A 13,695-nucleotide genomic window follows, 5' to 3' on the forward strand; every position below is an offset into this window, starting at 1 on the left:
TTTTATCTTTGTTTTGTTTTGGAATTTTAAGAAAAAAGTAGCGTGGAGGTTGGTGTACTGCAGGAAACGAGCAGCAGATGGCGCTGCTTCCTCGCGATTCGTTTGTTGGTGTTGCTAGGATACCAGCGACACGTAGGTCGATGTGTTGGGCTAAAGTTTATACGAGTTAAATTGGCTTCAAGTTGAGGGAAAGAAAGGTTAAAAGTGGCCAAAAATGGCAAACATCGACGCAGACCTCGAAGACCAGCAATCCAAGGGCGTATTCGCAACTTTAATGGCCGATGGGAAATGGATGTACCAGGCAGGAGAGTATAAAAAAGCTATAGACAGCTTCACAGAGGTAAGTGTCGTCGTTACCTTTTCTCTGATTTTTTTTAAGTACTCTAGAAATGGCTCACTTCTTGTCTTTGTTTAGGCACTGGCTTTAAAGCCTAGTGACAAGCACTGCTTTGTTGCTCGGTCCAGATGTTACCTGAAGATGGGAGGGTTTGAAAACGCTTTGAGAGATGCAGAAGCTTCACTTAAAAGTGACAACACGTTTTTTGAGGTAAATGTTTTTCTGCTGTCATGATAGAAAATGAGTAAAATGTATCTTTATATCCCCGCTAAAGGTTCAGTGCCTATTATATACATATATATTTTTTTAATCACCATTTTAGGGTTTGTACCTGAAGGCAGAAGCTTTATACTACATGGGAGAATTTGAATTTGCCCTGGTGTTTTACCACAGAGGTCATAAACTACGTCCACAAATGCAGGAGTTCAGACTGGGTATCCAGAAAGCACAGGAGGCCATAGAAAACTCTGTTGGCAGTACGTGGCTTGTTAATAATGTTGCAATCATCTCACATCTGCTTGTCTTACCTAAAATATGAACTGCTTGTTCTTTGCCATCTTTTAGGTCCTTCCAATGTGAAATTGGAGATTAAAGGAGACCTGTCATTTCTCAACATAGGTGGTGAGGTGAGTCTTTGGTGCATATACAGGGAGTGCAGAATTATTAGGCAAGTTGTATTTTTGAGGAATAATTTTATTATTGAACAACCATGTTCTCAATGAACCCAAAAAACTCATTAATATCAAAGCTGAATGTTTTTGGAAGTAGTTTTTAGTTTTAGCTATTTTAGGGGGATATCTGTGTGTGCAGGTGACTATTACTGTGCATAATTATTAGGCAACTTAAAAAACAAATATATACCCATTTCAATTATTTATTTTTACCAGTGAAACCAATATAACGTCTCCACATTCACAAATACACATTTCTGACATTCAAAAACAAAACAAAAACAAATCAGCGACCAATATAGCCACCTTTCTTTGCAAGGACACTCAAAAGCCTGCCATCCATGGATTCTGTCAGTGTTTTGATCTGTTCACCATCAACATTGCGTGCAGCAGCAACCACAGCCTCCCAGACACTGTTCAGAGAGGTGTACTGTTTTCCCTCCTTGTAAATCTCACATTTGATGATGGACCACAGGTTCTCAATGGGGTTCAGATCAGGTGAACAAGGAGGCCATGTCATTAGTTTTTCTTCTTTTATACCCTTTCTTGCCAGCCACGCTGTGGAGTACTTGGACGTGTGTGATGGAGCATTGTCCTGCATGAAAATCATGTTTTTCTTGAAGGATGCAGACTTCTTCCTGTACCACTGCTTGAAGAAGGTGTCTTCCAGAAACTGGCAGTAGGACTGGGAGTTGAGCTTGACTCCATCCTCAACCCGAAAAGGCCCCACAAGCTCATCTTTGATGATACCAGCCCAAACCAGTACTCCACCTCCACCTTGCTGGCGTCTGAGTTGGACTGGAGCTCTCTGCCCTTTACCAATCCAGCCACGGGCCCATCCATCTGGCCCATCAAGACTCACTCTCATTTCATCAGTCCATAAAACCTTAGAAAAATCAGTCTTGAGATATTTCTTGGCCCAGTCTTGACGTTTCAGCTTGTGTGTCTTGTTCAGTGGTGGTCGTCTTTCAGCCTTTCTTACCTTGGCCATGTCTCTGAGTATTGCACACCTTGTGCTTTTGGGCACTCCAGTGATGTTGCAGCTCTGAAATATGGCCAAACTGGTGGCAAGTGGCATCTTGGCAGCTGCACGCTTGACTTTTCTCAGTTCATGGGCAGTTATTTTGCGCCTTGGTTTTTCCACACGCTTCTTGCGACCCTGTTGACTATTTTGAATGAACCGCTTGATTGTTCGATGATCACGCTTCAGAAGCTTTGCAATTTTAAGACTGCTGCATCCCTCTGCAAGATATCTCACTATTTTTGACTTTTCTGAGCCTGTCAAGTCCTTCTTTTGACCCATTTTGCCAAAGGAAAGAAAGTTGCCTAATATTTATGCACACCTGATATAGGGTGTTGATGTCATTAGACCACACCCCTTCTCATTACAGAGATGCACATCACCTAATATGCTTAATTGGTAGTAGGCTTTCGAGCCTATACAGCTTGGAGTAAGACAACATGCATGAAGAGGATGATGTGGACAAAATACTCATTTGCCTAATAATTCTGCACTCCCTGTATCTTCAGTAAATAATAATAAAAACAACCCCACTGAGGTAAGTCACAATTATCACATTACAGCACAAACAGTTAAACTTAAGGGACATCATCTTACCAGCTGGGATGCATAAACCAATGTGAATTGTGCTTTGGTGCATTGGAGAGGTAAGACCAAGGAAACCTCCAAAAGAGTCTTTGCAGCTGGTAACTAGGGCTATGTCCACACGTACCCGGGTATTTTTGAAAACGCAGATTTTTCTATGCGTTTGCACCTTTCGTCCACACGTAAACGGCGTTTTCGGTCAGTGAAAACGGAGATTTCTAAAAACTCCGGCCAGGGTGGATATTTTCTAAAACTCCGTTTTTGCATTTACGTGTGGACGAGAAAAACGGAGAAAACGCAGCGTCAAAGGTGTGCGCCTTTTTTGACGTCACAGTGTGCGCCACGTTGTTGTTTCGATGAAATGAATTTCTACAATACTGTTACTGTTAATTGTCCTCTCTGCAGTGTTTAAATGCTTACATATACACACACAGTTACTGTCCCTCCACACATACGACTCGGTTCTGCTTCTATGCCCCAGCTTTGTTTACTATTTCCCACCGAGGCTTCTAGACTTCTGATTGGCCAACATTTCTACACGGTTAGGAATATAGCGCCACCTGCTGCTTTGGCATGTTCCTAGCAGCGTTTTCCTTCATTTCTGCCTTTACGTGTGGACGGGATTATTTTTTAAAACGAAAACGGAAAATCTCCGTTTTCAAAAATACCCGTGTACGTGTGGACATAGCCTCAGATGAAACTAGATGTGTCTCTAGGATGGCACATCTATTCAACGTGCCATTGCAATGAAGTTTTCTTTGTCTCCCAACACAGTTGCTCGAGTGTGGAGCAGTTTGGTCAGAGCAGCATGAATGACTAGCCTGCTGGAGGTCTTTTTGTAGGGCTGTGGCAGTGCTCCTCCTTTTCCTCCTTGCACCAAGGAAAAAAAAATACTGCTGCAGCTCTCTTTAACAGCCTTTCTCCTGATACAAGTTCCCTTATTTTTTATTTGAGCAGTGTATTTAACATGCACGCTTAGAGGCAGAGCTGTTCTAATGTTACAAGGGGAATAACAATAAAAATAAATAAATTAGGAACTAAATCCTGGCTAAATGACAAACACTGTCATTTAGCCAGAATTCGTTGCAGGAAGGCACTACAGATCGCTGTATACCAAAACTGCTGGACAATAGAACGATTTCTTCCCTCTTGCTATGAATCCAATGAACGGTTGTCTTGATGCATGCTCAATCATCCAGGTAGGTAAATCCCAGTCTGAAGAAGTCACTTGATTGAACAATGAAACATTTCTCCCACTGAAAGAGACTGAAAATGTAACATGAACAGTTAAATCCATGCACACTTAAATCTTATCACCACTTGTATGTATTCTGTAAAACAAATCTGAGCCACTGCTTCAATTATGTGCCTCTTTTCAATCCCAAAAAACTGCAGTTTTCTGTATGCAATGTTTAGCCTGGCCTGTCTTCTGATGCAGTGTTATGTTATGTTTCTGAACTGTTAAGAGGGCCAAACCGATTGCAGCTATCCAGAATCTCACAAAGGAGAAAAAACAGAAGACTGAGAAAACCCCAAAGAGTGAAAAGACAACCAAACAACTTCTGGGCGAGTTTTATAGTGACAAGAAATATCTAGAAAATCTGATGAAAGATGAAGGTACTTTGCTATTATTTCAAATTTACACACACTGTATGTTTCTTTATTTAAAAAACAGCTATATACAGGTATGTTTCATTCTTGTTGAATAATATTAATCGCTGTTATGTAATGATTTTCAGACTTGGTAGAAGGTACAACAAAGAGTGGGGAGAAGGTGAAGGACATCATTCAGAGATGTCTGTCTTACCTTGACACTTGCACTGAATTTTGGCACCAGGAGAAGCCTACTTCTGCACAAGAAATGAGGCAGAAGTTCATGCAACAGAAATGTACAAAGCGCCGTAATAGCACACTCTCTTCTGGGTTTCTGCTGAAAAGCCTGGATGAAATTGAGAGAGGCAAGATAGAATTCTGGATAAATGTGGACCTTGATTCTCTTTTACTTTCAGTTTAAAAATTCTCACTGTCCTCTTATCATCTCAGAGTTGATGTCCGGAAATGCAGAAGGTACTCTCAAGAAGGCAGAAGAAGTCATGAAGATGGTGCAGAGGTGGTCTGAGAAAGAGGTTCCTAATAAAAAAGAGGTTTTGGGCACCTTGCACAGTTGCATTGGCAATGCTTTGATTGACCTGGGAAACATGGACAAAGCATTGGAGCATCATCAGAAAGACCTGGAGTTGGCCAAACAGTGGTGAGAAGAAAGGCAGAATAGGAGTAAAACTACATATTTGGACGAGAGATTAAATCCACCACACAAACTTCTTCATAGACCAGAACCAGTTCTATAGAACATATTACTACTGACCGTCAGCAGCTTCACTGGCTTCTTGTAAAGTATTGCATTCATTTTAAGATTTTGCTTCTTACTTTCAAGTCTCTCCATGATCTCGCACAACCTTATCTCTCTGGTCTTCTGCACATTGCTACTCCTTGCTATACTCTGAGATCCTCCTCCTCTGTTTCTCTCATTATACCACCTACTCATCTGACTACCAGGGATTTTAGAGCTTTCAGCCCAGTGAACCTCTCATCTTTGGAAATCTCACCTGTAGCACACTCACAATATTGATTTTCCTCCTATTATTAAAACCAGCCTTAAAATACATCCTTTTGAGCTTGCCTATTCTCTTTGATTCTGTATTATTGAATTTTAATTCTACAGTTTTTCCATTTTTTTTATGCATACAGTTATGTGTCCCTGAGTGTCTTGAAAGGTTCCTATAAATATTTTTTAATCACTATTATTATTGTTAAACATTAAGAAATCGTTTTTTTTTTTAACCTACAGCAAGCTCCCAGGAGCACTGTCCAGAGCTCTGGACAACATTGGCCGAGTCTATGTTCAAAATGAAGAGTTTGCAGAGGCCATTCGCGTGTAAGTAAATAATCAAATAATACCTGCACTTGAATTCATCCATAAACTGTTTGCTTATTTCTGGCACATTTATTTAATCCTTTTTATTCCATTTTGTTTATAAGCTGGGAAAAGAAGCTTCCGCTGGTTTCCAGTGATTTGGAGAAGACATGGTTGTTACATGAGATCGGTTTGTGTTACCTGAAACTCGATCACCACGAAGAAGCTCGAGATTATGGCGTCCGTTCAGTAGCTGCTGCTGATGGAATTGCCGATAAGAAGTGGCAGTTGAATGCCAATGTTTTGGTTGCACAGTCAGAATGTAATTATTTATTTATTTAGTTATGATGCATCACTTTATATTAACAAAATAGAGACACACAACTTTGTGGTTTAAGAAGTAAAGTATTAAAGTGCTTGAATCAGTCATACTGTTGCACAGTTCTCTAACCTGATCCTAATTTACTCTTTTATATCAGTGAAGCTTGGAAACTATGAATCTTGTGTCACCCACTTTCAAAGAGCTTTGTTCTATGCCAAACTTCTAGAAGATGATTCTGCCATGGATGCTATTGAGAAGGTTCGTGCTTCTTTGTCGTATACATTCTTTTGTGTTCCTTTTCACTTAAGTTATCATTTTTTTTCAGTCCTGACATTTCTGATTTGTTTTCAGGCCCTTCATGAAGCAAAGCAACACCTAACACAATGAGGAACCCCTTCAGTCAGAATGGTTGAAGAAAAGAAGAAGAAAGACTCATTTAGTGTTCAGCTCATTTTGTGTGTGTGTGTGCGTTCATTTACACACCTATATGGAACACAAAGCAGTAACTTAATCAAGTGAGAAGATCATATTCAGAGCAGTAAAATATATCAGTTTTATGAACAATGATTCATTGTGTTTCTCATAGGAATAAAAAGTGTTTATGGGAGATGCTTAAAACTTGAATTTCGGATGTTCAGAAGAACAATGCATACCAACATTTTCTGTAAAATTTTTACAAAAGCTAGATATTTCTGGAAAAACACTTCTTTTTTTAAATGCATATATTAAGGTGCAGTCATGATGTAATTGCTGAGCCCATCTTTTTGTTCTGTGCAAGTTCAATGAGAAACTGAAATATTATCTGGAAAATGTGTCACTTGATATATAAAGTTCTGTTTACTGATATAAATACTGCAACCTGGCAAACATTAAGTCCCATTAATCAGTATTACCTTAGAGGTTCCATATATAGAGATTAACTTATTATAGAGAACTTCCTTATTTCACCTCCCTAGCACCTCTATTACAAGGCATGCACTGTGTGATTTGCAAACAGATGACTGCTTCTTGCAAATTTCCCATTGATAGAAACACAGCCTGCTTACAGTTCATAGTTTCTTCACAGAACCTTTATTTTTCTGAAGTTTTAATAAGATGTTTTCTTTCATTAAAGAGAAGTTGTGTTGCTGTCACGCACCCAAGTGTTTATGCAAACTTTTTTACTGAAACACGATTGTGGTGATAGGAGTGGCAATGTGTGTAGTGCCCTTTGAATTTTCACCAGATAAAATGTTTGCATAATACTACGTATATATGCAAACTAAGATATACTAGAAACCTATGTGCCTTTTTAAAATTTGGATATCTGTTTTTTTTCCCTCTCTTGACTCTGTGACTCTTGTGTGACTTTTGTTTGGTAGTGGGTGTGACGATGGAAAATTACTTCCCTTTCTTTTACTTATACTGTTGTTGATATCTGTATAATTTAATTTGGTCTGAGGGTAGGTTAAAAGGAGGATATGTTTTATAAACACCTTTATTCGTGATTAGGACAAAAGTATTTGGGCCTGAAAACATAATACTTTGCAAGGTGAGATTCAGCATTACTGTCAACTTTGCATTGTGTACAGGTTTAAACAATGGCTTTTCCACTGACCCAATGTGAACAAAATATACGTAAAATAAAACAGAGAGCTGTAACAATATGGATAAGAAACTACATACGAGGTATCAAGTATAAATAGGAATTACACGAGATATAATAAAGCCTATATAACTGCTATAGATTAAAATATGTCTGCAAGGTTCTAATTGTCATTAATATTTTAACTGCCATTCATTTTATAAAATGGGGAATATAACTAACTAAACAGCAGATGCTCTATTATGTATAAGTTAATATCAGCATCTATTAATATTAGTTTCTCTGTATTTTTTAGTTCCATTCATGAGCTTCTCATGAAATCAATGCAAATACATTGGAAAAAGGAAAATAACCGATAAAATAAAGATTAGATTAAAGGTACAGCTTCCACAAAAGACTTCCGGGCTCTAGGGGCGTGTCCTTGACCACGCCCAGATGCGCGTTCCCGGGATTTACTTTTTTTTTTTTTTTTTTCCGCCTTCCACCCCTTGAAGAGTGGGGCGGGTACCCGTCTGTGCTCAGGATTGCGTTGTCATTGTATTCAGAGAGAAACGCGTGGTCAGCGGCAGCCACCACCAGCTCCACAGCGGCGATATAACTGGTAAGCGGACGTTTTAGCGAACAAAACTCTTTTGAACTGCGTGCTTCAACTCCTTTGTTTTCACGAACTACCTTAAAAATAAGTTGGCCTAGTAACGTGCGTCGGCTTGTTTACACCCTGCGTGTTAAAGTTGTCGAGTCGTGGCGCTGCGCCTGGTGATGGTCCAGCTAATTTCTACTGACTGCCAGATTAGATTGGTTTTGTCTGGGTTGCTAACGGTAGGTGCACGCCACTCCCCGCCTAGCCACAATGTGCTGATAGTAAAATGCAGGCTAATCGCCAAACTGCATCGATTTCCTTTGTTTAAAACGGTATTTAAGGTCCTCTGGAGGCTACCTCATAGATTTAGTTAAAAGAAATACAGTTAGCTTGGTGTCTTTAATGTAATTCAAACTTTATTTAATCAACAAAATGATAATCATCGTCATTTACTGATTATTGTGTATGAGATAAAGACGAAACCATTTTTTAATGTTCTTGTTGCCCCTCTTTGTGTCTCTGGTTTCGATTGCTGTGCATTTAGGGGTTTTCTTCTTCTTTTTTTTGTTTTCTAAACTGGAAAACACCGGGATTAACGACGGGCAGCTTGGCTTTGTTGCCACATTGTCTCGTGAGAGCTTCCCCTTATCCCCAATGACACGTCGTAGTTTCACCCTGTCTGTTAAATCCAGCGTTTAGCAACGCTTTAATATTTGGTCAGAGAGCTTGCCATACGGTTACACTATGAAGTAACTACACTTCCGCGATGCCCCATTTTCTTTATTGCCCTTTGTCTTGTTTTTTGCTGGTAAGCTGTGGCGCATATGCAAGGTTTTAATACAGTGCTTTCCCTCAATTTACCAGTGAACTGGAGATTTTTGTGGTTTTACCAGATGAATAGGAATTCACGTAAAAGGGGGAGGAGAGGAAGACGGCGTTTTTCTTTCACTTCTTCTATGTGCACAAAGCTGCAAAACCCCCTCAGTCTCCGAAAATGAACATTAAAGCTCAAGTTATTTGCATGCCAGAATTTTCTTTTTTCTACCCACCTTCTGCAGATGTAAAATGGTGTGTTACTGATTTAGGGGAGAGAAGTAAAATACAACAATCCTCTGCAAATTTTCAATATTGTGTAACTTCCCCTTAAGACATTCTGATTGCAATTCTTGCAGCACTATTTAAATTGATGACCATCAAATGACTTCACAAGTGACAGTTATGGGAAAAAAAGACTAAGAGTTCCTTTTTTAAATATGTTTGCTGCACATCTGCATCGTCAGTTGTAATTAAAATGGGGGTTTTTTTTTTGTTGTTTTTTGTTGTTTTTTACTGGACTTGATGATATTTCTGTCTTATACAACTCTGGAAATCCCAAAATGTAACCTGGTCTTAAATTTTTAATTTAGGTTAATGTGCTAGATCACTTTTAAAAGTGTTAAATGAATGTAATATCCTTAACGAGCCTTTCCTTTCGTGAATTCAGAAAATTGATAAAACTATTTGTCTTCTGATTGTATGTTTAAGGTACATGGTGGTGTTTAAAGTTGGACTTTGAACCAGAAATGGATACTGAGAAGAGTGGTGAGGTTTTAGGTGCGTCAGAGACTCCACAGCAAGCGGAGACTGCAGTGGAAAAAGCAGCTGTGGAGACGCCAGTGGAATCCACAGAGCCTGAGAAGTCACCAGCTGCTGAGGAAGCGACTGGGCATGAAAGCCAGGTCGTGAAAGAAATGGAGGCGCTGAGTGTGACAGACAAGGTGGCGATGCCTGAGGAAAAAGATCCCACAGAAAAAGCTGATGCAGACTCACTGCCTGGTGCAGCAGCGTCACAGCAACCAGAAGAGTCATCTGAAAAGAAAATCTCTGAACAGCAGCCAGTGCCAGAGAACAACCCAGAATCTTTGGCTTTGCAAACGCCCCTGGCAGAGAGCTCCCCTGAACCAGCGCCAGAGAAAGCGGCCGAATCTGTTCCAGAAATAAAAGTGCAAACATTACCTGACTCGGCCGTGACACAGCAGTCAGTAGATACACAGCCACCGGGCCCAAAAGAGAAGGAACAAGCTGAGTCTGTGGGAGAACTGCAAAAGGCAATGGATACTGAGGCTGAAGGTGAATCCGGAGCTAAGCCTAAGGAGAAGGAAGAAGCCAAACCAGAAGAGACTGTGGTGTCTGACGTTTCCTCAGAAAAACCAGCAGAAGCTGAAATGCTAAAGACTGAGGCTTCAGCAGAAGTTGGAAATGTGAGACCTGAGTCGGAGCCTCAAAAAGAAGAGGATATCGTCCCAGCCTCTGGCTCCCTGTCTTTTGCCTTTTTAGAACAGGAGCAGACCAAAGATGCCCTCCGAATCTCTCGTACCCTTGTTGTCCTTAGAGGCCTTCCAGGGAGCGGTAAAAGCTTTTTGGCACGTGCCATAGCCGACACCTACAAAGACCACTGTGCCGTCATCAGTGCTGATGACCATGGTGTTAAACCTGAAAAACCAGAATCTAATGTAGAGGGCTACAAGGCACTGGATGAAGCTGTCATTGCTCGTTGCGCAGACGGAAACGCTTCCTCTGTGCTGATAGTGGTAGATGACACCAACCACACCCAGGATCGCCTATCCCGCTTAGGAGAGATTGCTGAGGAGAACAATCTTGTTGCTATCTTCTTGGAGCCAAAAACTGAATGGAACCGAGATCTTGGACAGCTGACCAAGAAGACCAAGCGTGGCCTAGAGGAAGCCCATCTGGCAGCCATGAAAGGACCCCTTGAAGAAGTGTCCCTTCCTCTTTTCTTTGGCTGGTTCCTTCTGACCTCTATCCAGGACAAGATTAAATGCACGTCAATGGACTTCCTGAAAACACTGGACACCTTGGAGGCCTTCAAGAAACATTTGATTGACTGTGAGTGTTTAATTTTTATTACCAAGCAACTGAACTCACTTAATTAGGGGTGAAAACTTATTTCTTTCTTCTGCTTTTTTTTTTTCTTTTTTTCTTCTTCTTTTTTTTTTTTTTTTTTTTTTTTTTTTGTAACAAACAGTTTCAGGAAAAGCTGAGGAGGTGGACCTTGAGCAGTACTTTCAACCAACAGGAATTCTCCATTGCACTACGAAATTCTGTAACTATGGGAAAGCTGAGGGTGCCAAAGAATATGCAGAGAAACAGGCAAGAAACAATTTAATTTTTCCAGAAATGAAAGCATTATTCATTTACTTGAAATTGCTCAATTAACATTGAATACTAACCATAATTTCATTTAATTTGATCTTTTGTATTTCCTCTTCTCTAGGCTGTAAAGGATTTCTATGGTTCCATCTTCGATCTGTCACTTAGTGCCCTCTTTGTAACCCCTCGCACATTTGGTGCCAGAGTGTCTCTCACTGAGGAACAGCTTCAGTTGTGGCCAGCTGATGCGGATGCTGAAAAGCAGGCAGAGTCGGTCCCCGCAGCTGCCTCAATGCCTCTGGGAAGCCGCGCCCATGTCACTCTGGGCTGCGCAGAGAATGTCGAGCCCGTTCAGACGGGCGTCGATCTGCTGGAAATCTTGACCCTGCAGCAGGAAGGCCAGCAGGGGGAGCAAGTTGAAGAGATGGAGCTCGGCACACTGACCTATTACGGTACAGGAAAGTGGCTGCTCAACCTCAGAGAGCCAATTAGTGCACCAGCCTGCTTCTCCAGCTTCTATGGGCGCAAGGAGCCTGAGCCAACCAAAAAAGACCACGAGAAGAAAAAGAAGCCAAAGTGTGTGATCTTGTAAATGGCAAACATGGGATGTGTGAGCTAGGATGACTGAAATTAAACTTGGGCTTCTTCTGTGCAAGGTTTGTGTGTTAGTTTGGGGTTTCACTTATAGCCATCCTAAATCCACAAGTTGTGTGCCTTTTTTACCATTGATTTGCACCACAACCCAAGATGCCTTCAATCCCATTAGGCTTGTTATTAACACGGTTCAGTATTTTCTTTTACAGATCAGTGCCAGAGGTTGCAGTACCTGGCTGTTTGAGGTCTTGTTAGCTGCAGTTTTCCATAGTCTGCCCTCCTTCAGCTACACTTATCTCTTCTTTCCTGTCTACATCAGTGTTTCTCACTATACTCAGCTGTGATAAACTAGGTACCTTCATTGCATGCTTTGACGTATTTACACATTACTGACCTGCTAAGAGTAGCTCTGCCACTTTAACAGAGTTTGTCTGGTGTTTCCTTTGACGTAGTAGTGTCATATCTGTGTGTTTGCGCAGCCTAGGAAGTAATAGTGACAATAACATATGGGCCAAAGTTATGTATTTGAATAAGTGTATTAGATTGAATGTCATTTTTAGAGAACCTTCCTTGTTAAATCTTTGCACTGTGCATAGTTTGAGAGGGAGAATGCTGATGGCATTTTGTTTCTGCAGCTTGCACTTAGTACTTATCAAATGCTGTGAATCGAAGTCCATGTGTTGCAATTTTGTCTTTTTTTGTACGGCGCGATACTCATTGATCCTCTACAAAAAGCACTTCATGTATTGAATTACAATTTGTATCCTGTGATGGAATCTTCTGAAGGGCAAGTCCTACTTTGTGTCGCTCTTATGAATCACTATTTTTGCACTTGTTTTGTACACTTAATAAAAAGAACATGCTTTGCTCCAGTAATCTGTCTGGTTACTCTGGTTCCATGCATGCAAACTGAAAAAGTCAGTATCTCCAGATGGTCGTTTTCTCACAGTGCTTGTAGTTAACAGCGCCCTCTGGTGGAGTGCTTGGTTGCCCCATGCTGCCATTACACATAGAATTTTTGTGGTAAGGTGTTGCCTGCAAACCATTAATAGCTTGTCATTTAGCGTTCAAGAACTAGCATTAATACTTTGCAAATACTGCAAGAGGATATGAAACATTGCAATCACAGATTGGATTGCACTACTTGTCTGAGAACATCAGTGTACCTTGCACAAGAATTTGGCACAGTATACATGTTTCAAACTTCATAGACATGATGGCTGCCAAAAGTATTTCACGTGATGAAGCAAGTGCTCAGATGTAATCTGCATTTATAAGCTGACATGTTAAAATCTTCTAATATGGTGTGATATTTCATTTATCCTTCTATTACACCACTAGTTTAAAAAATAAAAAAAATTATTAGTTGTGCATACTCTGTTACAATACAAATGCTACTCCTGGTCCCCCCCAGAAGCTGTGTATTGATTTTTTCAGCTATCTAATGTGTGCTTACCCTTCACTGCACCTTTTGGGCTAAAAATAACTGACCATGGACGGGTAAACTCGGCCATAACCCGGTGCCCTATATGTCATAAAGTTCACCTCTTAGTTCATTTTCTTTGCAAGACTGGATGTGCTGGTTGTGTGTAGGATCAAGTGATTTCCTCATTGGCCCAGGGTAGATGAAAAACAATGACAACCAATCAACGTCAGGGGTGCAAGATCGCACTGTTTTCGTTCTCTGCCAGGTTTGTGAGAAAACTCTTGATAGCTTCAAGTGCTCCCGGAAATCTTTCCTTTTATTGTTTCTAGTAATTATGCCTGATTTTCCTGTGTAAGGTTAATCTCTGTCGATGCTTCATATTTTAAAAGGTTATTATAAATGTATTATTTAATCGTCTGATTATCTTCAAGAGCAGTATGAATAAAACTGCCCACTCACACATCCATCAATAAAGACAATAATGTAGGAAAGATGCGCATGTGGGCTAAA

General features: G+C 40.5%; 2 protein-coding genes across 3 annotated transcripts; both read left to right on the forward strand.

Moving 5' to 3' along the window:
- The first annotated feature begins 30 nt into the window (after window positions 1-30).
- Window positions 31-6,717, forward strand: odad4 (outer dynein arm docking complex subunit 4). Of its 2 annotated transcripts, none has more exons than XM_005468857.4 (11): window positions 31-340; window positions 416-547; window positions 731-813; window positions 902-963; window positions 4,081-4,231; window positions 4,354-4,572; window positions 4,658-4,865; window positions 5,463-5,549; window positions 5,654-5,850; window positions 6,008-6,108; window positions 6,202-6,717. In XM_005468857.4, exons 2-11 carry the CDS (start codon window positions 507-509, stop codon window positions 6,235-6,237), a joined length of 1,185 nt encoding a protein of 394 aa, XP_005468914.1. In that variant the 5' UTR covers window positions 31-340; window positions 416-506; the 3' UTR covers window positions 6,238-6,717. The 2 variants fall into 2 exon arrangements, with proteins under 2 accessions (XP_005468914.1, XP_005468913.1); XM_005468856.4 differs by having other exon boundaries at window positions 40-340; window positions 660-813.
- A 1,164-nt stretch (window positions 6,718-7,881) lies between these two features.
- cnp (2'',3''-cyclic nucleotide 3'' phosphodiesterase) lies at window positions 7,882-12,635 on the forward strand. Its single transcript, XM_003442153.5, has 4 exons — window positions 7,882-8,036; window positions 9,540-10,901; window positions 11,041-11,165; window positions 11,290-12,635. The coding sequence occupies exons 2-4, from the start codon at window positions 9,578-9,580 to the stop codon at window positions 11,755-11,757; spliced, it is 1,917 nt and encodes a 638-aa protein (XP_003442201.1). The 5' UTR covers window positions 7,882-8,036; window positions 9,540-9,577; the 3' UTR covers window positions 11,758-12,635.
- The last annotated feature ends 1,060 nt before the right edge of the window (window positions 12,636-13,695 follow it).

Source organism: Oreochromis niloticus, linkage group LG4 (assembly GCF_001858045.2).
Source record: "Oreochromis niloticus isolate F11D_XX linkage group LG4, O_niloticus_UMD_NMBU, whole genome shotgun sequence".
In the NCBI taxonomy this organism is placed as follows: Eukaryota; Metazoa; Chordata; class Actinopteri; order Cichliformes; family Cichlidae; genus Oreochromis; species Oreochromis niloticus.

What these genes read in the sequence shown, in the direction of transcription:
- odad4 (XM_005468856.4), top strand. Translation starts at nt 215, where the DNA reads ATGGCAAACATCGACGCAGACCTCGAAGACCAGCAATCCAAGGGCGTA. An exon ending in CTATAGACAGCTTCACAGAG is followed by an intron (nt 341 to 415) that starts GTAAGTGTCGTC and finishes GTCTTTGTTTAG; the next exon opens with GCACTGGCTTTAAAGCCTAG. An exon ending in CTGGAGTTGGCCAAACAGTG is followed by an intron (nt 4,866 to 5,462) that starts GTGAGAAGAAAG and finishes TTTAACCTACAG; the next exon opens with CAAGCTCCCAGGAGCACTGT.
- cnp (XM_003442153.5), top strand. Translation starts at nt 9,578, where the DNA reads ATGGATACTGAGAAGAGTGGTGAGGTTTTAGGTGCGTCAGAGACTCCA. An exon ending in CAAGAAACATTTGATTGACT is followed by an intron (nt 10,902 to 11,040) that starts GTGAGTGTTTAA and finishes TGTAACAAACAG; the next exon opens with TTTCAGGAAAAGCTGAGGAG. An exon ending in AAGAATATGCAGAGAAACAG is followed by an intron (nt 11,166 to 11,289) that starts GCAAGAAACAAT and finishes CCTCTTCTCTAG; the next exon opens with GCTGTAAAGGATTTCTATGG.